At 45.9% G+C, this 24,805-nt stretch overlaps 1 protein-coding gene across 1 annotated transcript in view; it reads right to left on the reverse strand.

Annotated features, from left to right (window-relative positions):
- The window catches only part of NGEF (neuronal guanine nucleotide exchange factor), a gene marked incomplete at both ends in the record, with an annotated part of 39,058 nt that extends 14,589 nt beyond the window's left edge, over window positions 1-24,469 (reverse strand). Inside the window, 5 exons of the mRNA XM_082003582.1 lie at window positions 5,150-5,424; window positions 10,170-10,276; window positions 10,394-10,585; window positions 20,660-20,774; window positions 24,202-24,469. Coding sequence (XP_081859708.1) covers window positions 5,150-5,424; window positions 10,170-10,276; window positions 10,394-10,585; window positions 20,660-20,774; window positions 24,202-24,469 — 957 coding nt within the window. The remainder of the gene's footprint in view (window positions 1-5,149; window positions 5,425-10,169; window positions 10,277-10,393; window positions 10,586-20,659; window positions 20,775-24,201) is intronic.
- Window positions 24,470-24,805: the final 336 nt, after the last annotated feature.

A 24,805-nucleotide genomic window follows, 5' to 3' on the forward strand; every position in this document is an offset into this window, starting at 1 on the left:
TGCGTGACTGGCTAGGTCCTAAATACACTTCTTACAGCTTTAATTGTAGCTTTTTATTTGATAAATGAGACAAGAAGAGGAAATAGGTAAAGATACAACAAAGAATAACACATGACATCCTGGGACAGCCTGTCCCTTCCAGATATCCCGAGGATTGATACCACCAGTCATTTTGCACTGCAGCTTTCCAGGCACTCCAAGCCAGGATATTTTTTTCTGCCAGGTCTTGGACTGCAGGATAGTCATAAGAGCCAAGATCAAGATCTGCCACTCTACCCCAGCCTTTAAACCCTCAGACAACTTGCTTAATCGAGAAAGTTGCTTCCTGATCTGTAGATGCCCCTCTGCCTATGTTTGGTGAAATTAATTTGTGTACATTTGCTGTTCACCATAGTGGGGGGTTCTAAACCTGCATGGGCATGTGCAGACCAAGGAAATAATTAAATCCATAGTGAAAACTTCAGTGCACAAGGTTCTGATTTAAAGGAGATGCCGGGAAAGAAAGAACATCTCCACTGATCGGGACAAGCTTCTGGAAGTGTTCACAGCATGTGTAAGGCACAAGTTTCTTAATCTACTTTGGATATCCAGGTGGTCCTCCGCAGACCCAAAGCACCTACTCCAAGGAGCCCAGACTTCTGTTTCCCTTTAGAATGGTAAGTATGAGCTGCAAACTTCCTAAACTGGCACCGAACGTCCAACCATGTGCTGTAATGATGTGATCTCTGTGCAATAACCGAACTTTGCTAGCTCTAAGCAGTCACTAGAAAATAAAAGCATGAGCTTCTGGTCTCAGAATTGCAAAAATAACTAGAAAAAATTTTGAACTAAATGTCAATTGATGTAATATTATCTCCCTGGGTCTACAAATGGTCTGAAACTATCTCTCGGAAACATGATCAACACTGTTCCATCAGTCTTCTGGGTCATTAACTTCATGAAATCTCATAGTGATGTAAAAGTTATACTAACAGTTTTCATTGCTTATGTTTTGGCAGAGAGATTGAGAAAGAAAGAGAGGAGTGAAGCCTAAAGAAGAAGGAAATGTAGAAGATAAAGGAGAAAAACTAAGAGTTACCAAATACAAGAGTAAGTAATCCTATAGGCTAAACCCATGTTGAGAGAATATGATGTTTTATTATATAGACTGGACATATTTGTTCCCAATGGCCCTGCTCTTCATGTAAACCACCAGATAAGAAGGAGGAATTCCGGTCTAGTCTAGGAGGGATGTTGTTCTGAGCCGATGCCACGGCATTGGCTGTGATCAGCTCTCAGTTCTGGTTGCCCTCACAGGCTAGAAGTGCAAAGTCCATCACAAGAGCTCCCTGGAGGAAGGCAGCTCCATTGTACAGCAAGTTTAGAGGTTTTAAATCTAAGGTTTGCTCAAAGAAGGAAAGGAAATTAAATCTTATTTGGACATTTTGTGAAAATGGAACAAGAAAGAAAGACTGCCTACCTGTCAAACTTCCTCTTCCATAGAGAGGTGGAAGAGGCACACTTCCACCAGTGCACGCAACTGGGTTCAAGACCCTCTTTTGCTTGAGCAAAGAAAATTTTCAGAGTAGCAGGTCTCTGATCTAAATTCACACCATAACACATGGTGCAGATTAGTCTGCCTCTGCGCCTTTTTCTAACACCAAGTGACCCAAATCCAAATAATCCCTGGCAAAAACTTTATCAAAGCTCATACATCTCAGCAAAAAGGGTTCAGTTCTAAGATTGAGAATACTTTGCTAAACTATTTTTACCAGTAAACTGTTTTTGGCAAGTTCCACTCAGCTTGGAATCTCCTAAAACACAGAAGATGAACACAGCATAGGAAAATCAATACAGTTAGGAAGCGGATAAGGACAAAACGAAGAAGCTATACAGTAAATACAGCAAGGGCAAACTGAAAAGTAGAGAACTGAACTGGGAAACAGGAATAAACTGGAGCCACTCCACAAAAAGGCCATGCCAATGTCTAATATAAGGTTTAGGCTGAAAGACGTTGCACTGCTTAAATGTTGTTTCTTCTAATCACTACCTCTTCAGAGCCTAGTACCTTGGTGACAGAACTGGATTTAGCCTAAATCACATGTAATACAGGGAGTGTGTTTTCTCTCTAGCCACTTGTTCCTCCTGCTACATACATGTTGCGTGTTATTTCCTCCACGTTGACTCCCTGTCAGAACCCAAAAAGCATTTCTTTTGGCTTGTTCTTCTTGTGTAATTACATTTTCTGTATAGTTAAAAAAAAACCCTTGGTGATTCATGTTTTGCTGTGTTTGATGCTCAACAGATGTCTGGATAATTAAAACTACCCTATCAATAACTTGGTCATTTCTGATAATTATTCCAGTAGCATATAATTTCCATATTTCCCTGAGCTCTGTGATCTGTAACATGTCTTTTGCTTTTTCTTTTGTTCTTCCTTTTTCTGCATTTGCACCCACATTTTTTGTGACACTTCCAGACTTGTTGCTTTACATCTTGCTACTCTCATATTCACTTCAGATTAAAAAGGCTGGTGTGGCAGAGGCCATTGCTGTCTGAATTCTGTTTGAGTTGCTGGTGTTAATGGGCCATGCTGCAACATTTTTTTTTTTCCTGAAATTGCTGGGGGGTGGGTTTTTGGATTTTTGTTGGGATTTTTTTTTCATTCCTGAAACTCCATTTTCTGGTTCATTTGTTCCAATGGGGACAATGACAAATTGCCTTCCGTGACACTTTTCAAGCATCCATTGCTCTTCCAGACAAGTTTTTCGTTTTGATGCTTAAAAAGCACCTGTGTCTTGTTTTTTATCTTGTATTGATAACCTGCTTAGTCATTTTCCGTCATGGTCAATAACGTTGACCAGATTCCTCCTCTTTGTCTTCTCTCATTTTGCAGATTACTGAAGATGAGCAACTTTTTCTCTGACTGTTTAAGCCCTGCTCCAGCACAGCCATGGTGGTGTTCCCCTCCTCAGCTGTGAACAGGGGTGTTTGCTTCAACTTTCTTTCCATTCAGGTAGTGGTGTTCCTCCCTGTGGTGTAAATAATACTCTTGTTCTACCTTTCCTGGCTGAAGAGCTGCAAGCTCTTCTACTCTCTGTGTTTACCAAAGCTTTGAAGATAAAATAGGTCAGAAAGGTACGATTTTGTCCTTTTAAGACATTTACTCCAGAATTCTGCTGCCCTGTACTTCAGGTAAATTCCTCCAATTCTCCAGCTGAACAATTTACATTCACTGAACACTTTACATTCACTTAATCAAGCCCTTGGATACAGCTCACACTTCCAATTCATATCCAACATAAGTGAGTACAGTTCCAGCACTGCAGGAGCAAGCAAGTGCTTGCTTATAGCAAGGCTAAATTCAACATCATCTCTCTAATTGCCTCAGTGATTTCTCCAGCCCTCCTTGTTTTCTGTCCTTGACTCTCCTCACAAAGCAAATTCTCCACTTTATCTATTCAATGTTCAGCCAATTTCACAGCTTTCTGGCTTTGAGCAATTTTATAATCTCTTACTGTGCTAATCCCAGAACAAATAGGAAGAAAATTTCAGGTCTGATAAACTAACATCAGAGGAAAGCACAGTACTTCTTTAAGGCAGCACTGTCCCATCTCCATCTGCCTTATTTCTGTTGTTATTTAAGCGGAACGAAGAAAATTCAGCACACTTCATGTTGGGGTTTAGCAGCACAGAGATTTTTTTCCTTAACACACCTACAGGTAATGAACATAACTCAACAGAAATAGCAGGTTTTGAAAACTATAATGCAAACTTTTAAGCAAATATCTCTCCATGAAAGACTCACAATTTTGAAGCAGAAAGAAAAAGAAAAGCTTGTAATTTTTCACATGCCAGATTGTGTTTGTAATGCTGGCAGTTGGAAGTAGCGTGTTTTGCCAGGTAAACAGAACAAATCTGATATAACCAGTGCAGAAGAACACAGAAAAGCAACAAATCATTTTAGTCACCTTCAGCCATAACCCTGACACACTAACAGCCTGTGCTGCCAGCCCAAGCTACACTGCATAAACACCGGTCCCTTGCACTACGGGTGTAAGCACCACAGCCATGCCCATCACACCCCTGTGGCTCACAACATGAGCCCTGCCAGCGTAACACTGAAATTACAGTCTTGGCCAGGACTAGGGTGGCACCGTATACACAAGGGATGCATAAATGTGGATTGTGCAAATCCAAGTAAACTTCGGGGCAACTGCTCACACCCTGAGATGTTCTTCAGCACTTCGGGTACAATCTCATGAGCCAGGACTGAACAGGTACACTGCCACAACGGTCTCACCAGAACTAATCCTGGCGCCGGTATACAGTAGGACTCACGGGATCGAGCCTTTGAAGGCCCATTGCTCATATTACAACGCATGTCACACACTGAAAAAGGGTTGCTCATCCCCACTGCTGGCTATGAGTGCAGTGCTATGCATGGACAAAGAGCGCTCATGCTCCCCACGCTATCCAAACTAGCAACCAGTTGTAAATTGTTGTGTGACTGATGTTTTCATTAATTGTGGCAGCTACCCCCACCTATTCCTTTCACTGTTTGATGCAGCCCTATAAATTAACAGCGTATGACTCTCAAACAGTGGTGTCACTGCACTGTAGGGCTAAAATGCAAATATACCTGCCATAATTTTTTACTGTTTTGCAGAACACTCCAAGTAACTACACTTAAAACTAAGGAAGTTCATCAGTCTCTATCTCTTCCCTTTCCGTTAATGCCATCACATTTAAAACAGATTACAGTTAACGGTTGAATTCTTCGAAGGCTTCTGGTGGAAAGTACGTATCCTGCTAGTAACTTCAGAAGAGGATTAATGTGCACTGGGAACCAGGAGCTTTATTGCAAGAGGCTCTTCATTATCCCTCTTCCTTTGTAAATTGTTCCTAACGCTGAATCAGAAAAGGGAAAAGAAGTTCTTTTTTGCTACAGAAAGGTCTAGCAGCAATAGCACACAGAACAACATCTGTAGTTTCAAAAAAAGAGAGAGTGGTGCTAACCAGTGTAACACAGAAGAGTACTCAGCAGGGCAAGGCTTGTCTGTGACTGCTATGAAGCTCTTCATTTTTAAATCCTGATCATTTGACTTAATTTGCTCTCACTCTTTTAAGCAGCAACCCAGTTAAGAAACACTCCACCTTCCCCCATTACCTCCTGCAGCTTGATCTCATCTGGCTGGAGGATGCTGAGGACTCCACTGCTCCGGATCTCGGGAAGATCCTGCCATAAGTTGAACCTGGAGTTGGAGTTCCTCAGCAAACTGATCTGTGGTGGAGCTTTGCTTTCAGTTGTACTTGCAGGTTCTGCTTCAGATGGGGTTTCCTCGCTGGGTGAACTCTCCTCAGGGTCTGTCTGTGAATCCTGCAGTCGTCTGGTTTCAATCTCCTGGCGCGTAGATTTATCTCGATATTCCTGATACAAGAGCCCTAGGAGGCAACATAACAGGTCTGAGAGGTTACAGCTTAACAAAAGAATAGAAAGGTATTGTGGGAAAGGATATTTATTTTGTGTTAGTTCTTCTCAGCAGAGGTGAGAGAGATCCCTTCCATGCTGAGCGAAAAAGCCAATTACAGCATTCCCAGTTCATCCACAAGTGGAAACTATTAATAGAAGGCCATTTCTAAATCTAAGGTGTTGTCAACAATCTGTTCTCACAAAACATTTCGTAACACAGTCAGATGAATCCATGATCAATCGGAAGGCATGAAAGAAGTGGTTTGTTATTCGTCAGACTTTTAAATGTTCCTTTTAAACCTTGATTTTCTCTGCAATATTATTGTATTACAGGTTATATAGATCGGTAGGTATGTCTAACTGTGTGCCTGGAAAAGTACTACTGCATACACTGAAACTACTTTAAAAGAGCAATTTGATGGCCATGAAAATCACTGAGCTGCTGTTCAAGTAATGGACAGGTGAAGCACTGGGACAACAAGCTACGGTTACTAGTGTCTCTTGGTATTGACTTCATGGTTAGCCTTGGACGTGTTACTTAATTTTCTTCTGCTTTCCTTCTGCTTTTTTCTCAGTTTCTGTGACAACTGAAGACATGAAATCAACATTCAAAAGGTACCTGAATGCCACAGCACTAAGGAAAAGGCTCTGAATTCACACCATCCTGCAGCACATCAATCACACGAGGTGTCTTCTGAGTTTCAATTACTAACTTGAGGAGCAGGTGAAATTGCACAGAATTTACCCCTACCTCTGATTTCAACTGATGGCACAAAAAAGGTAGGAACCCTGAAATTCCTTGGCCATCTTTAGAAGATCCTGTGTCTCTCCTAGGGCTTTCTAACTGTCCCATTTCTCTTTCTGAGCCATCTGTAGGACCCAGAATATTAATTGCTTGACTATAAAATGTATTTTAGAAGACATGAAAAAGCAAGAGAGCATGAGCCCGCTCTGAGTCACTCTCCTCACTTACTCAAGCTGAAGGAGCACAATTTACATTATCTCCCTTGGTTTATACTTGAGTTGCAAAGTGTACTGTGAATGCAGAAAGCGAAAAGTTCTTGATGTTCAAAAAACCCAAACCCTATGTAATTTATTTTGTCTGAATCATTCGGGGTTAAAATCTAGCTGGTCACACGCATCCACAACATTGGATCTCAGAAGCAGATTCCATGTGTAATAAGGTGAGAGACAACTGGGCCAGGAGTTTGTCTAGGGAGGGCAGAAACATAGATGTTACTGCCTATTAAATCTCCAGGCCAGTTTTCACAAGGCTCTGTACCAGTTACCGTTAAAACTGTATCAGAAATATGCTGGGGAAAAGCGCAGGCACAAGGACAGCTTCACCGCAGTCTGCGAGCGTATCCTGTTATCTGTTCTCGCTGGAAAGACGTTCAACACCAGATTAAAATAGCAATAAGGCTAGCTGTGCCTAGGAAACCATACAGTCTTCTGTTAGCTTCCTACACGATAACTGAAGAGAGGAGACTTCCCCTGAAGTTTTGCATGCTGCTGCTACTTATGTAATTTCTCTCTGCGTCAACTAGGCTTATATGGCTTTCCTAAGCATTTCTGCCTGTTATTCAGCGTCGGTGAGGGTGCTGAGGATGTAGTGGGGTGGAAAGGCTCCTTCAGGAATGGAGCAGAGAGCCTGCTAAATCGGAGATGCTTTCAGTGGGGCTGATGTGTAAGCTCAGCCTGTGCTTGAAGGCTCTGGCGTGGTAGGGTACCGGGTACTTGCCGCCCCACCAAACTGCGCACCACAGAGCAGGACAGGCTGGGAAGTAACACCCCGCAGCAGTACAGGCAGTGCTTGACTTGAGGGAAAACATGCTGGGAAGCTGAGGCATGATCTATCCATTTGATTCATGCTGGAGATAATTATACTTGCAGTGTCTGATTGTACAGCCATGTTGTGCTGGTGGGCCTGCCCTGCAAGTCAGAGGCAATTAATGTTATTTTGTGTAAGGGGGATTGAGTGTCCCTTGTGCAGATCTGGAGAGCAGCCCTTTAAAAAAGATCCTCAAGACGAATTTCCCCCTTGCTTTTAAGGAGATAAAATCCAGAAAATGAAAACCTGGTTTTGTTTCCAGGTTCCCTGTCTGACCAACAAAACAGGTAAGACCTACGGAGCCTTCAGTGGCAGGCAAATACAGACACAGGGAGATCTGAGTGACTAAAGGCATCTACCACCAGAACTCACTTGGAAATGACAGCAAGGTAACTCATTTTAAGGATGGAGCTGAAGAGAGATTGAGTGAAGCTCTATCACAGACAGCAATATGGTGAGGAAGCGGAAAGGTGATACCAGAAGGAAAAGACAGGCAGATGTTTAGGCAGAAGAAGGGTAGGAAGAAACAAAGAGGGTTGTGCTATCTTGGTGTAAAGGCTCAACCCGTATGTCGCCAAAAGGTTACAGTGGCTTAGATGAGAGAGAAAGGGAGAGAAGCCATGCAAAAGAAGATGAAGCCATGCTCTAGATGAAGCAGGAGATGGTCACAACACAGGATGGGAGGCATAACAGATGCAAGGTCAGGGAAGAGGCTTTTGACGTGTTGAAAGGAGAGCAATACATCTGGGAACTGACTGAATGTGTAGAAAGAAGCGGAGATCAGTAGTTGAACATGACTCAGAAGATACGATGATTTAGCAAATGCTTACATTTAGTAAGTGCAGAAGTACAAAATGTCAGAGAACTGTACAAGCTCCATTCATTGCTTAATGTCCCAGCTGTCCCTACTGTGACCTGGCTAAAGGTTAACCATGTGGTCAGAGCATGGGCTTGGTGTCGCCTGTTGATTTAAGTGGTTAAGGCAGATCTTCCTAAGGGGTGTTTACATAGTTTGTATAGTACGTAATAGACTTTTCCCTTTGTATTTATTCCATTTAATTTTGCTGTCACAGTCTCCCTTCCCAGCTCTCTCAAAAACTGGGAGAGAAATTAAAAAACTAGTTCCTAATTGTGGAAAATGCTTGCCTTAGAGAGTTTGCAGTGCTCTTAAAGTAAACGTTATTACATTGAAAGCTATGTAAAATCTCAGGAGGTCCAGAGACGTTTTCTCTGAAATTCTCTGCTCCAGTTCCAGGCAAAAAGTCCACTAATGCCTCAAAGGCAGGAGCGAGGGAAGGGAGTGAGAGTGCTCCAGCCATCTGAAATGACCTCTCTGTTGGGGATTAGCATAGTATCTCTGGTTGTCAAAACCCCGTCTCCTCCAGCAAGGTGCAACAGACCTACTTGCAGTTACACTGACACATGCAGAGCTATCCCATGGCTTCGCTCTGATATACAGCACATAAAAATATATATGAATATAGCCACTAGGTTGCTTTGAAGTCCTGCTGGTTTTAGTATTTTTATAATGCCTCTTAGCAGCACAGTCCCAGTAAACTGACAACATACTGACACATCTGCCTTGGCAGATTAGTACCTACACAGCCAAAAGCAAGTAACAGATCTGGCAACATCCATGCAGATTGTTCGCCACTTTCCTCCAGAAGGCCTGAACTCGGCTGTTTTGTCTGACGGACGCTGGCAGGCTGCTGGTTTCACACCAACCTCCTTCCCCAGCACTGTCCCAGCGGAATCCGGTGCTCCAAGAACCGACCCTGCCCGCCACAACCTGACACCAGACTGCAGCCGCTCTCCTCTCCCGGAGGCAGCACGAGAAGCCTCCTCGTTCCGTCCAGGGAGGTTCGCCTTGCTGCTCATCAGAGTTATCTATCCGAGTTTCCCATGCAAAGCGCTACATTCCTGCCCTCTAGATTCAAGTATCTTGCAGTTTCCATTCCTAAAGCTGAACATAACTGTCTAAAAATTAAGCTTCTATATTCCCACGGTAAAACCTGCCTCAGGATGGGGGTTAACTTTGCAGTTGCCCAAATCTCTCTGAGGAATGTCACAATTCAGATGTGGGAAACCAAGGAACAAGCTCTGAAGGTCCTCTCTGCACACCCCCCCCCCAAACAAAATCAAAAATACCACAAGAGCAAAAGCGTAAGCAGTCCTCTCCTCCACAGCCACCCTGATAACCTCAACTCTGCCTTTACACAGAGACCACAAACGATAAAATCACTTACTCCTCCGTTGCAAATGCTACACCAGCGGCTGTTGCAAATGCGCGCTGTCCCCAGCGCGTGCAGCTAACGTCCAACGGGATAGCTGACCCGCTACTTTAGCCTCACGCCTTTTTGAGTATGCAAAATCAGATTTCAGCAGAAAGTTGGCTGCAGCCTTAACGATTAACTGCTTCGTAATGACGGTAAGTAATCATTATGTATGAATGGAGGTAAAGCAGTTCAGCGAAAGCATTAACTCTCCTGCCCGGCAGCGCGCAAACCTGATGGCCCTAAAGACAGCAAAAGGCCACGGTTATCGTGTTTTACAGCAACAGCGAGAAGCGCCCAGCAAGGGCAGAGCTGGGTTCCCACACCACAATGGCCTTGCCCCCGCCTGAGGCTCCCTCCGGCCGTGCACCGCTTGGGTTTACCTCTGGGTTTCATTTGCCAAACGCTGCTGGTTTGGGGGGCTTAAAGGGGACGGGAGACGGCGGAGCGGCTCGGGTGAGGGGCCCGGCCCGCCGCGGCGGCACCTCTAGGGGCTGCTGTGCTGCCGCCTGCGCGGGGCACGGGAAAAGCCGCCAAGTTGTGGGAGAGCCCGGCCGCCGGACACCCCGGCCGGATCCCCCGGCGGCGACCGAGGCGGAGGACGGCTCCTTACCGATGTGCTCGATGAGGTTCCTCCAGGAGTCGGCCGTCATGGGGTGGGCGGGCGGCGGCGCCTCGGCGCTGGCGGCGGGGCTCTCCTCAGCGGCCGCGGGGGGCTCCCTGCGGGAGGCGGAGGCACCCTCAGCCGCGGCGGCTGGACAGCGGCCGCGGGGCGCCCCCCTCCGCGGCCCCTCGCGCTCCCTCCCTCCCACCCACCCCCCCCCCCCCCCCGCTCACCTGCCGGGCTGTCCCGCCGAGCCGTCCTGGTCGAGGGCGCAGGCGGCGCTGAGCGCCGCGGCCAGCAGCTCCATGGCCGGCGGCGACAGGCGGCTGCCGAGCAGCTCCGGCGGTGGCGGCGGCGGCGGCAGCGGCGCGGGGCTGGGGGAGCCCGGGCGGTTGCCACGGTAACGGGGGTAGGAAGGCAGCAGCCTGCGCGGGAGGGAGAGGGGAACTGCGGCCGCCCCCGGGGCGCCCTCGCAGTCCCCCGAGACCCCCTGAGTCCCCAAATCCCCTCAGAGCCTCTCCTCAGTCACCGCCGCAGGCGTCCCCATGGGTTCTCCCCACAAAATCTCTGGAGAACCCCCTTCAACTCCCCTCAGAGCATCCCCTCACACCCCCTCGTGAGGCGTCCCCGGGGACTCTTCACCCAAATCCCCTCAGAGCCTTCCCAAACCTCCTCAGAACCCCATCGGACTCCCCCCCCAAAATCGCCACAGAGGTTCCTCAGAGCCTCCCCTCAGACCTCCCTCAAGGCGTCCCCACAGATTCTCCCCTCAGAGACCCCTTAAAATCCTCTCAGAGCCTCTCCTCGGGCTTCCACAAGCCCCTCAGAGCTCCCTAGCCCCTGGCAGCCCCTCTCCGTGCTCCTAGCTCTCCCCCGAGGCCCCACAGAGCTCTGCCAAATCCTCGTGGAGCCCCCTCAACCTTCCCCAAATCCCTCCCAAGACCCCTCAGAGCCCATGAGAGTTCCCCAACCCCGTTCCCTCGGAGCCCCCCGCAGCCCCTTCAGAGGCCCCCAAACAGCCCTCAGAGCTCCCACCTGACCCCTCAGTCCCTGCACAGCCCCTCGGAGCCCCCCCTGCAGACCCTCTCAGAGCCTCCAAAATCCTTCCTGAGCCTCCACAGACCCTTCAGGTGCCCCCCCAACCTCCCCTCTCAGAGTCCCCGATCCCCTGCAGCCCCCCACCTCGTGCCCAGCACCCCCGCCCACAGAGACCTCCTCAGCCCCCCCAGCTCCCCACCAGCGCTCCAGCGCAGGTTCCTCCTCTGCCGGGAGGCTGGCTCCCTCCTCCCCAAAGGCCCCCCCAGAAGGCAGCAATCCCTGCCCCAGGGGCCCCCCACCTTCACAGGCACCCCTACCTCCATCCCCCTTGCTCTCCTGCAGAGAGGCTCCTTCCTCAGACGGAGGGAAGCCCCTTCTCCATCCATTCCCTCCCCAGCAAGGCACCCTCCCCCAGCAAGCACCCACTCACCCCATCCCACCCCATGCACCAGCCCGAGTCCCAGCCCCTGTCCTCCATGCACAGCCACCCCACAGCGGGAGGGGGGTCCTGCCCTGGCACTGACCTCTCCTCCCTCAGGCCTGAGGCATCGTGCTGGCCCCCGTCCCCTGCACCTCTCTGCCTACGTGCGGCTGACACCAGCTTCGAGGGAGCAAAGGGGGTGGGAGAGGGGGGCTCTCCTGAACTGCTTCCAGATCTGGTCCATATGGTGCATTTCTTCTCCGGGAATGAAACCCCGAGATGGAGGAATGTAACTGGGAAACTCAGCCTAATCCTTCCTGCTGGGAACTGCACCCCTCATTACCCCACCGGATTGACCGCTGTCCTCCTCTCCTCCTGCAGCAGGGCTTTGCACCCGCTCGGTCATTTCCCCCGTCTCCCCTTCCTTAGCGTCGCTACTTCCATAAGGATATTTTGTCTCATTTAGGCAGTAAGTATCTCAGTACTCAATGATCTATATCTGTCTTCGTTCAGGTAATTGTTTTTCCGCCTCAGGGGTAAATCCTCTTGAGCTCCAGAGTACGGTTACACCCTCGGAACGGTTCGAGTGCTTGCGGACAGGTTGGGTGCAGCTCTTCGCTACACGTTAGTAACCCTCAGCAAAAAAAACCCGTCTTCTGCACCACATTGCAATTGAGGAGTTAACAGTCAGAAAACACTCAGCTATTCCTTGTGTTCGCTTTCTCCCTGTTGCATAAATAACCGTGTTTTTTTCTGTACGTGATAAAGTAATTTATGCAGCAACATAAAATCTTTGTGGTGTTCTGCATGTGTAAAATGGTTTCCTTTTTATGATTTTTGTATTGTATTTGCTAAATGATGTATCAGGATAGCTCCCAATCAGCACATGACTGTATGTTCAGAAAAACTCCTTCAGTTTATGTGAACTAGATCTTGATCTGGCACACTGGAGAGCTCAGTCCTTAAGTCATTAAGAGGCAGAACGGAAGAGAAAAACAGCTGGAAATGTCATTGAGGACTCAGGGAAGACTGTCAGTCCAGTCCAGGTCCAGTCCCAGACTGGGAGGTCGGAAGGATCAGACAACAGATAGGAAAAATCAGGGTGAGGGTGAGAGCTGGAGCCTGTTTTGCACTTAGAGAGGAGGAGGAGGAGGAGGAGGAGGACAGCTTGACAACTGGGGCTGTATGGGGGGGATTGTCACGGGGTAGATGGTCAATATGGGATGAAAGTGGGTAACACTGGGGGCTAGGGTGTTTAGGGAGATGAGTGAGGCAGCAGCCAAAACCTTGTAGAAGGGATAAAGCGGCAGAGACTATCTGAAGCTCTGCCTAAGGACTGACGTTTTGGTGGCTTGCTGCCAGGGCAAGAATATTGTCAAGGGTTTTAGTAAGTGGGTAAGATGCTAAAAAGCTTCTTTCTTAGAAAAGAGGAGGGAGGACATTAACCGCACTGAGCCTCTTCGTTATTTTGAGTTCTGGAAGAGCAGGGATGCTGTTTGCTATTTTCTGGAGGGAAGGACCACAAGCAGTGGGGAGTTCTCCCTAGTATGGAAAGGGAAGTCAGTGCATGAGCTCTTACTGACACAGCTGGAGTGAATATAGAGCTAAATGTAACTTTTGGGTGTACCTACAAAAAAAAAAAATCTTTCAGAAATATGCATTAAGAGTTTAACAGATTCTAACCCCTAACATTGCTTCACTCCCAAGGGTTAAATCTGTTGCAAATTGAAATTTCTTTTTAGAGAAAGTGTCTGGGTCATGGTATGAAAAACAGTCAAAAATAGAAAGCATCTTTTCAGGATGCCATAACTGTCTGGTTATTTGATCCTGCCTGTCTTCCTTTTTCCTTCAAATTTTCCAAAATAATTTCACTTTTGGTCTGAGATGAAAACATGAAAATTGTCACTAAAAGTAATAGTGATAATAAAAATGTTGGAAGCTATGAAGAGGTGAGAACACCAGCTGAGAGTGAAATGCCCCCTGTGGCCATGGGAGGCCACAGCTTGTATTTTTCTGTCTGAAGAGGTCTGTTCCACTGTGTAGCAATGACTAATAGTCTACTTTTCCTTCCTTTAGAACTTTTGTCTTTTTTAATTGTAATTTGATCTTTCAAAACTGTTGCACTTGCTTCCTTTCCAGGCTTATTCTCATACTTCACGTTGACATACAGAGAATGTCCGTAAACAGAACAAGTGCCTGAAAAATACTTTATGTCCCAAGTGAGGTGACAGAGTGTTCCCAGTGCTGTGGGACTGCAGTAAAAATGATATATAGCAAGAAGGAGATGTTTTTTCCTGCAAACATTGTCAAAGTTTTCCAAAGCTTGCTTTTCTGTTTGGGGACAAAACAGGGAGCTTTCCAAAGTTGTCATGAAAAATGAAGGCAGGCAAACAAGTGATTCTCTCACAGCGGTCTGGTGGCTGGGATGTTCATGCTGGGTGTGAGGGATCCAAGTTGGAGTCACGGCTGTGTCATTCCCTCACATCCCACATGTTGCTGCCTGTTCCAGGGCGGATCGGTCTCTCCATTTTCACTGGGAAAGGTGCTTGAACCTGGTGAATGCCTTATTTACTAGATATCCCTTTATGTCAGTCAACACTGGACTATTTCTGCAAAGTAGAATAGCTCTGGCGTAGCTGCCTCTTTCTTCATCGCTGCTTCCACAATTGTTAGGACTTTGTGTGCAGTTTAAGCTGACCTAGCTGCTCAATTCCACTTCTCACTCGACTCCCTGAGGCAGATTTCTACCTCTGCTTTTATACCAGCACTCATCATGCTCATCTCATTCTTGATGAGCAGGTTTGGGCAGCTAAACTGGTGGAAAATGATTCTTTTTTTTTGGTAGAACTAGCTTTGTGTGTGTTTGGATTGTCTCTCTACAGGGTGAGCTCAGTGCGAGTGCCAGCACAGTGGAGGTGGCAGACATGCAGACGGATGGCAGGACCATGGCAGTGCCACCTTGGATTATTTTACGCTGCTGCAGAACTGCAGGCTCAGGCAGAAGTTCCCATTCCACTTAATCTTAACCATCCGGTAGGAGTTTGGAGGAGGTTTTCGTTTCACTGTATCAACAAGGATTTGAATCGGAGTGTAAAAAGCTTCCCCCCATATCGTCAAAATCAGTGAAATCTCAGGATGACAAAATGGTTTTCTGACCAAAATCCCTCTATTTCAATCTACAATTCCCTGTCTAGTTGTAGGGGGAAAGAAAGAATCTGACTGCTGGAACAACGTACACTAAAGCAAATAGTTAAAAATCCTACCCCAGCACCACACAACTGATGCTGTGTGCCCCATGCTTTTGGTGACAGAAGTCATGCAACACCATGACAGACTAACACCCAGTTTTCTCTCAGGCATTCTTAGGATCCCCAAGCACACAGGCACTGGAAATGATCCTCGCTCTGGTGACATGGGGCGTGACCATGGTGCAGCTCCCTGTGGGCACAGGAGAGCGGGTTTGAGCTTGCATGCATTCTGCAGAAAGGGGTTCATGTGGTTGCAGACTGTTCCCAGCTTCACTGTACTGCTGTTGGAAAAGATTTTAAATGTTGGCTGAGCTGGTGTATGGTTGCATTTAAAATGTGATAACTGGTGTGAGTTTATAATTAGTTTATTACAATTATCTCATTTAAGCTATGTTTGCAGGACGAATTTCCAATCTTGGCCTGTATTTTCAGGTGCTAGTAATTTTGAAAAATTATTAATCATTTGAACTAAAATTTCTTATTTAAGAAATCTAAACTCAAAAGCAATCCTTAGAATAAAGCTGTGCAACGAGCTTGTTTTCAAATGACGCTGAAATGCAGTTTTTAAATGTTCTCTTAAGGCAGTTTTTAGAAATTAGACCTCCTCTTCCAGAAACTAAAAAGAGAAGAGGCAGTCCAGCAGATCTTATTCATGAAAAATTCCCCAAACCCTTCTAGTCAGTGGGAGTTTCACACCAAGAAAGGCCACAAGATGAGGTAAGAAGCACTGTTTTAATCTGAGCTAACCAAATTTGTGGAGAAGTGTGAAGTTAGTAATAAGTTTGAATAACCTTATACCTAGTCAAGGATATTTTCATACTTCAGGTTCATTCAGGTTCTCTCTGTTCACATGTAGTTTTTAGCAGTGTTTTTGACAACGGGTGTGTGTCTGCAATTTTTATTCCTGGTTTTTGACTTTTTAATGGGAGATAAATGGAACTCCTCATCCCTAATATTTTTCGATCCTAAAGGCCAAGAGCACATCTGTTCTCCTGAACCTCCTTAAGTTTTCATCAAAACACCTTAATTATATCTGTTGGGGCTGGCAGCCTTACCAATAACTAAAGATGTTCAGAACTTCCTATTATGAGAACCTTACCTTTAAGGTGCTTCTAACCTTTTGATGCTCATAAGCATCAGGGTTACATTTTCACTTACTGACCATTTGCCATAGACAGGTTATTTTTTATACATTAAAACAATTAACAATTTCTTAGGCTTAGGAAAATATTATTGGATCCCTATTAAAGGAAAATAGAAAACCTGTTGTTCTATCCTTTGAGAAGCTTTGGTTTCTCTTGAAATAAGAGTTGAAATTTGGGATCTGCCAGGGCTTCATCTGCCACGCTTATGAAAATCCATAGGAATTATAGGCCCTTTTCCACTCTCTGCAATACACACAAACTTTAGACTTAGATTTTAGCACCTAAATTCCCTGAGCTGCTGCCCATGGAGAGAGCATGTGCCCTGCTCAGGGCTGAGAGAAACATTTCCAATATTGCATCTGTAAAAACTGCCTGGCCCAGTTCTAAGCACTGTGAATAAAGGCTGTTTCTGCTTTATCCTCAGTGATCCTCATGCTGGGTCCAGGCAGCACGGTGAGAAAACTACTTGACTGAAAAACAGAGGGCACAAGACTCAAGCATGGAGAGGGAATGGTCTACTTCTGGACCAGGAGACTGCTATGAAGGGAGGAACTCGCCCAAAGCTGGGTGCTTCAGGAAATGGTGAGTTGGAAAAGGCACTGGAGCTAGGAGGAGGGGTGGGACACTAAGATTATATGAGGAGCCAACAGGTGAAGAGCCTGAGGAACAGCAGGACACTGAGATACGAGCTGCAGGAGGGAAGAGATAGGAATAATATGTGTGGGAAACAGTAGGCTGAGGAAATTGTGCGGGGAGTTACAAGCTGAAGCTGATAGAAGAGGAGTGAAACAAAGAGATTGGTTGAGGACCTGAAGGTCAGGGTATGTCCACATGAAGCAGATCAGATTGGGAGAGCTGGAGCCTAGACCTTGATGGGTAGTGAAACCATGACTGGGCTGAAAAACCTGACAAGAGGAGGCTGAGTCGAATAGGTGGGATCTCCATTGGCTGCATGCTGGAAGGATACTTAATTATGATTGTGTATTTGTTGCTTACTATTCTGTATCATCCTGTGAAGTAGGAGATTCTGATAGTAATAACATTTTAATACCTACAGTGGCTATTTTTACTGAAAATTTATTAGTTTAAAAAATTCTTCTCCCTGCAGATACTGTTGCTCTTAGACTTTTTAAGATTCAGATTATACAGAAAGAGGGATAGGGAAAAATATTTATCTATCTATCTACCTATCTATCTATAAAAGAGCAAAAAATTGTTGTAGTGTGACAAAATAGAAAGGTTTGGTCAACATGTGTTTGCACCAACTATTCCCGACTTCACCACCTGCAAATTGAAGCACCATTAGCATCATGGAGAAGAGGTGACTATAAGAAATTTATTTCATATATAGAAAGAAGCTGCTTGAGTGTGGTATAGGACCTTTTGCAATGCAAGTCTCAGCCTCTCTACAGGCTTTCTCCGCTTCTCTGGTTAAATTAGGCTATAAAAGCAGTGCCCTCTGCTGCCCAGGACACAGTGCTGTGCTAAGGGATGCTAACCCAAATTCACACAAGCATCCTTCAGAGTGCTATGCTATTTCACATGCGTACTGTTTCTTTCTAATACGGGTGTTTGCATGAATTCAAACAAGTTAGACTCCCTCTTGCTGCTGAAGGTGACTAGTTGTATCCACTGTTGTAGTACTTCTATTTTTTTGAGCTCAGGTCAAACATAATAAAACATTTTTTACATGATCCTTGTTTCTCTGAATTGGAGGTTTCATAACCAGCCTAAAGAAATAGTTTGCACTGGTAGACCAATGACCTCGCAGTGAGCTTTGCAACACAAAATTTCAAGCTGAGTTTCTCTTCCACTGTATCTAGTGGCCATAAGAAAGAGGCATCATTTTTGGAATCTGACTCAGTGGGAAAGGGTAGGTAAATAATAGTCATGCCGCTAAAATATCTGTGTTATATCAGAAGTGAAGAGAGGTCAACATCCTATTAGCTGGTAATACAGGGTAGACACTGATTAGTGAATCTCCTTTCTAGGGTTTGAAATGACTAATTTTCTGGTCTCTGTGGGAGCCGCTTTCAGCTGAGGCTGAAAGTTGTGGATGGACACCCTGGGTGGATGTTTTTCTGTGATGGTTTGCTATGATCTCAGTCTGCACAACTGCTGCCACTCTGAAGCTGGAAGAACTGATCACAGTGGGAAAGAGCAGCTTTTGCTGAATTCAGTTCCTTCCAAGTCTTTGGCTCTGGCTACTCTGAAAAACAGAAGTTGTGCTAGAAGCTCAGCACTGAAATGTTCAGTGCAAGTCAGCCCAGTTGCTGGGAAGTGGCTCGCCATGCGAGGGGTTTGGGTCTTTGTACAACGTGGAAGACCAGGAGGGAGCCACATGATCTTGTTGAGAACTCTGGAGTGCTTAGGGGGAGCTGGTGATTGCACAGGAGAAAGGTCACGGGAAAAAATAATTTGAGAATAGTTAGGCATTAAAATGCTCTTAAGAAGTATCTTTATGGAGGGCGTATGGCAGATTTTGGAACACCAGCAATAATGTTTGAGGTCATCTTGTTTTCAGACATGAGTGTTCGGAGATCAGTAAACTACTACTCTGAGTGCTTTGAATGACACAGAGATTCAAGTCACCGGTGGGTTTGAAGGAGCCTGTGGTGCTTTCTCTTAATCAGAGTGTCAAAGTCCATATCCTGAGTACAGTGCAGATAACGATTCCTTTTCCTGAGCCGTTTACTATGTTTCCCAGCTGTGTTTACTTCCTTTCTAAATGATGTACCATGGCTATATGTGAAGTGACATCCCTACCTGTGAAGGATGCGTTTGTGTCAGACCTGCTGGTTATCTTCATGCAGGGAGAAGGGATTGTGCCTGCCCAGCCCTAACATTTATATAGCTGCTGTAGGATGCTGCTGAATGTGAGGAGATGCAGTACTGATACCTCACCTGCCTTCAGGACTGTGGGGATTCACTCCTGAGAACCCCATGGACCTTCCCAGTGCTCTTCAGAGGTGCCTACACTGTCCTTTCTGCAGAACTGCTAGCTTCTGCTTTTGCAAGAACTCTTACCTGACAGGCACCAGTTTTGTTCTTTTGGGGAGAGATTAAATGCATTTCTTGAGACCAGTGATAATATTTTAGATGCCTTATCTACACAGTGGCCTCTTTTCCCCATAGAAGGGAGAGAATAGTAATTATTGCAAATAATGGCAATATCCCTAGGCTCCTGCAGGCTTTTCATAATGCAGATTTCTAGTGGGTCTCTTATAAATTACAGCTGATCTTTTGGGGAAGGGAAGAGGGGTACATGGGCTCAGTTTAAGCTGGAACTCTGGTCTCATTCTCTGCCAAATTTCTCTGCTCAGTTGCCAGAGACGATGCCACTCAGCAGCATTGCCTGCTTTTTGCAGACACATGACTTAGAACCTGTACTGACCTGTCAAACTCTGTGCACAGCAGCAGCTTTGATAAAGTTGACTCCCAGCACAGGCTCATTGTTTCCAGCTCCAGGGAGAATCAGAATTTGCACGTTTCAGAGCTGCCTAAGTGGTGGTGTCAGGATGTCAGAGGCTGACAGTGATGATTATGCCACAAGGAGAGGAATGCAGATGGGTTTGACATCGCAGCAGACTCTAACTATCTCGTTTCATATGCTCAGTTTAATGCCCAAGGGCAATCAATTTTAGCCAGGGCAATTAATTCATTTAAATCCAACTTGACAGGTTGGCTAAATTTCTTTCACTAGAGTCCTCTCTGTAAGGAAAGGTGCCTGGAATGGCACTATGCATTATACCAACACAGCTGGGCTTGGTAATTAGGACCACACAGTGCAGTAGAATGCATGCACCTTTAGAGGGGAAGTATTTAGCACTATCAGCTTGATTTCTGTGTACAAGGAGGGACTCTCTCTTAGTTACACACACGAGAGATGAGGAGCTGGAGAGGGAGTTTAGGAGAATACCTCAGTCATATATTTGAAAATGTAAGGCTAGGTGGTTGCTCCTCTCTGCCTGGCTGCAGTGGCAAGAGAGCAGAGATGAGGGTAAATTTATGGGATGTACGTAAATTTATGGGTTGTGGGATCAGGGCCTTTTGCTGGACCTAGGTCATTGAGGGATTTATGCCAAAATGGGGCTAACTCACTGAAAACCTCTGTTGCTTATCAGTTCTTCAAAGTAAAGAGCAAACAGAAAGTCAGAATAGTTTAGAAAGCATCTTTGTAGCTACTTCCTCAGCTATAAAACCCTGTGTTTTCCGTGTGGGCTTGTGTAACAGGCCTCAGGAGAGCCCTGTGGGAAGGCTGAGAAGGGGATCACCCTTGTGTTGGGGTGTTTTGGAAGGAAATGCCTGCAGGCTCTCCTTATTCTCTCAACAAGCTGCTTAAGGCAGTCTGCCTGCTTTGCTTACGCCATTGGGTGATCCTACATCACATCCCCCTTTTTTTCAATCATCCCCACAGTCTTCTTGTTCCCCCTTTTTCCTTCACTGTCTTCTCCTAACTCATGCTGATAAGACCTTTTATACCACGACGCTAATACTACACGATATATATCATTAAGACTGAGAACAGCACTAAGCTATTGCTTAGCCCAGCTGTCTTCCACAAAACAGGCATTCTTGCTCTGACACCACTCTGACTATATTCTTCAGCGGAGGCACGCTGAATACCCTGCGTGTGCGCTTCCTTACCTTTGGATCCATAGTTCGTCTAACGTTGTCTTATCGGAGTTTACCGGAGATGGCGATCCCTTATGAGACAAAACGTTCAGAGGCTCTTTGGCGGGCTCGTTGTTTTTGAGTGAACCTGTGTCATAAGAGAAAACCAAGAGGGTGTTAAAACAGTTGTTTTCGTAAGGGTCATCTTTACTTCCACTGTAGGTAGTGGTTTTCTTACACCAAAAGCAACAGGAAGACCACAGACACAAAGACGGCTACATTTTAGCTTGGATTTTCAAAGCAGATGGAATTGTCATCAGCTTGCATAGTGCAGCCTTTGTCACAGCTGCAAATGCAATCGAGAAAAGGTGAAGGTAGGTATATGATATCAGTTCTTATGTATGCGAGTAGCACTCTCACCACCAAAAACTGGGTCCCAACATTAGTGATTTTCAGTGCAGTTCTTTTAAGCAGAAAAGGTTTAGCTGTGTGTGCCTGTGCATGCCAGTATTTGGTTTCCCAAGTCGGGGCTTCACTACTGCTCTGCTTTCAGACACACAGTAGATGTTCAGTTTACTGGATAAATGAAGGCTAGATTTGGGTGAGACAGGACCTTTACTTTTAATTGCTTCTCCAGTTTCCCTCAGATGAACCTCTGATCCTTTCACAGGGAGCCAAAGTTGTATTAAGTCCATGGCGTACTACTGCAGTACTTGGCAGGAGAGGATGTGTCTCACTTTTCAAATGAAACCTCCTGTTGTTTGAGGCCTCTTGATAAATGGCCTTGTTGTTTTTTGTTAGAAATATTTTGGTCTAAGTCATAATTCTGTTTGCATTTCAAACTGGTGACAGCACAGGCAGGTCAATGCTCTGACTGAAGATGGGTTCTGACGCACCCTTTTAATCAATGCTATGGATTTTCAGAGGGAAAGGGTGAAATCCAGACTTTGAACTCCCTAAAGCAGTGCCAAGGACTTATGAAATGCTAGTTTGAGTTATTCTCTTTGCCTTTTGAATAGTTTAAACATTTTATCCTTCTGTCAGAGGAGATTGCTTAAAAAACAAACTCTTTCTCCAGTTAAAGGAAAGCATCTATTATGTTTTACAGCTCCTAGGCTATAAGCCAAAGCTATGGCTGGTGCAAAGGGTGCCTATATAAAAGCCCTTCTCTCTGCTGGATTTACATTCTTCTAAATTATTTTTCTTCTCATTTCTTGAGTTTCTGTTTTTCCCAGTTTGTATCCTCCTCTGTATTTTCTCCTGTATCTTTCCCTCTCTTCCTTTCTTCTTTCCTTCCCCTTTTCTCCTTTCTTCTTTCCTTCCCCTTTCCTCCCCCCTAGTCATTCCCTAAGCAAAGTGAGAACAGATTAACATTTGAGCTTGAGTCAGACTCTTGGATAGCTGCTGTTCAAATGGGTTTGAAGTCAAGATAAAAGAGCTCACCCATCCCTTGCTTCCATGCACGTCAGCAAATGCTGTCAGAGGTTCCCGCTACAAATGAGGCTGGTGTAGAAGCACCCGCTGTCCAGTTTCAGGGAGAGGGGATGGAATCAGTGGAGTAGACTGGGCTTACACAGTCCTAGCTGAATTTAAAAGCTGTGTCTCTGAGCTGGACTTGCTACAGTCATACTGGAGAAAGAGCTATTGCTGCTAGCCCAGGTCTTGCTGTATGGACTGCAGGAGAGAAACGTTGTTCCCAGTGTGTCCTGCTGAACAATTGCAGGTACGGAGGAAAAGCCCTGTTTGGAACAGATCCTGTTTCAGCAGTGGTAGTACGGAGAGTGGGGAGAGGAGTGCAGATCAGCTTCTGTGGATGCTCTAATGAACTGCTAAGAGAGAAGCCCTTGTAGCTTGTCCTTCCTCAGTGACACTGGCTAGACAGGAGGGATGTCCTCCTGTGCCTTTGTCGTGATGCCGTGACGCTGCAGATGTATAAAGAAAGTGCGTCCTCCAGTGCTGGTCCTGCGGCAGTGGCACCAGCAGGTGACAGGGGAGAGGGCCTCCTCAGCAGCGGTCTGGAGGCTGTGACGCTCAGGGAGCAGGAGAGAGGGCGAGTCTCTTCTGCGCTCGCTCTGCAGCAGCGCTCTGGGAAGGCGGTGAGAGGACGGTTCTGCTCCGGTCCTGCTGCTGCACTGGCAGGGTGGAGAGCAGCCCTGCTCTGGCATAGGCGATGCTCAGTTTATCCACAAACCTCATTGACAACAGTAGCAGAATATTAAACAGGAGCTCTTTGCTCTGCTGCTGTCTGCTTGGAAACTTGGAGAAGGGAGGGAACTTTCCTTCTGTCCATGCCACAGGGTTGAATGGGTCTTTATACTGCTGAAATAGAGTGGCTCCCTTGGTGAGGCAGGCAGGAGACACCTATTTTCCTGGGGACATTTCCCAGACCTCCTTTATTTTGGGGTGGAGGATGTCTGTTCTTTGTTTTCTTAGAGAATTTGATCTGCTTTCAGAAGTTGAAAAGTTGTGCTTTACTACCACGTAACAAAGCAGTAGCTTTCAGTGGCTTGCATAGCACTCAAACATCAGGAGTAGTGTTGTATCATTTTGACTCATGCAGCTAGCCAAAGTTCAGAGTCCAGTGCATTGTTTCTGTTAGATTATAATCTGAAGATAGGATAGGTATCTTCACTGTGATTCCTTTTATTTACAAGGAGTTATAAAATTCAGTTTCTCTGAACACCTGGGAGATGAAGCAAAGGGCATTTTCTGTGTTCACAGTTCCAGTTCTCTCTCATCTAGTGTTTAGATTAAAACCACTTCCATTTTTTTCTTGCAGCCCCATTTCCAGTCCCTTCTGAGCGTGTTGCAATAGCTCCTTTCCTGGCTCTCTTCAGCTTCTCATAGCTTTCTCTTGGTTCTTTCACAGACAGCTGCTCAGACAAGGTGCCAGCTCAGTGAAAGCCTGGCCTTGCACTCATGCTCTGTACTGTTCATACTCAGAGAAAGCCAACTCGTTCCATTTCTACTGAAGCCATGCCTGAGTGCATGTATGTTCTGGATGGTGTTCCTGTTATTTCAGCCTCCTAGTTCGAAGGAGCTTAGGTGTTTCTTACAGATGTCTTCAGTGTAAGGTGGCAGCAACTGCATTTTCAGAGAAGTCTTGCTTCCCTCTCATAACAGTCCATTGCAATTTCCACAGGCTTGGTCCCTAAACATCTCTGTTTTTGCTGACTGTTTCCTCTATACACTGCTCAGCTTGCCATACAGCTACTTGTATAGATCTCACTTTTGAATATGTCCTTCCTGTGTGCTAAAGAAGTTCCTACTTCGTTGACAGCTCCATGTCTTTCCCTGTTTAAATTATTTTTCTCTTAGAGAGCAGAGTCCCACGTTGTTTTGATTCTCCACCATAAAGCATGTTTACACAACCAACCAACCATTTTGCATTTCCAGGCTGAGTGAAGAAGGATAAATGTACCTCTGCCAGCTGTGCCATAGGGCTAGGGTGCTCTGTAACAGCAGACTGCTCAGCTGCTTTCTACTTTCCCTGTCCCTTTTCTAATCTCATCAACTCCTGTAGTTCCTAATCTCACTGGAAAAGGAAGCATAATGCTGTTTGGGTCAGTACTCACCTGTAGCGCGCCCCATGTGCATTGCCTCTCTTGAAGTCTTTCTCTTCTCTCTGCTCGGCAGCCTCATGGACCGGTAGTACCTGGAATTTCTTTGAATGGCAATATAATGTGTGTGCGAGTCCCTCTCCTGGGTCAGTGGGTTAGCACCTTCTGACTCTTCCTCACCTTCAGAGACTGAACCTGACTCTCTCAATACTTGCTGAGAAATACCCTGCCGGAGCCCACCGGCGGAGAGCCTGCCGGCGGCTTCCCTCCCCTGCCCATCCATGGCTTCCAGATCTTGTCTCTATGGCAACTGAGAGGATGGATCAGCAGCAGAGCAGCAGAAGACAGGTAGCCTCCACAACTCCATCAGCTTCATCTGAATGAGAGCTGGAGATGGACAAACAAAACACAACAAAATAGAAAAAGAAAGGACAAAGTTCTGGTTAGTTCAGAGGCTGCAGAGCATCCTCTCTTTAGGATAATGGGGACTTTCGAGGATTTTTTGTCCAAAATCATCGCCTTACAAGCCTTAGTCTAACATCCTGAACGTTGCTTTGATGTGCTCATCATTGTCCTGTCATGACCCATTGTAGTGGTACAGATGTTACTGGAAAAACGT

Source organism: Phaethon aethereus (genome assembly GCF_964289735.1).
Source record: "Phaethon aethereus genome assembly, chromosome: 9".
Lineage (NCBI taxonomy): Eukaryota > Metazoa > Chordata > Aves > Phaethontiformes > Phaethontidae > Phaethon > Phaethon aethereus.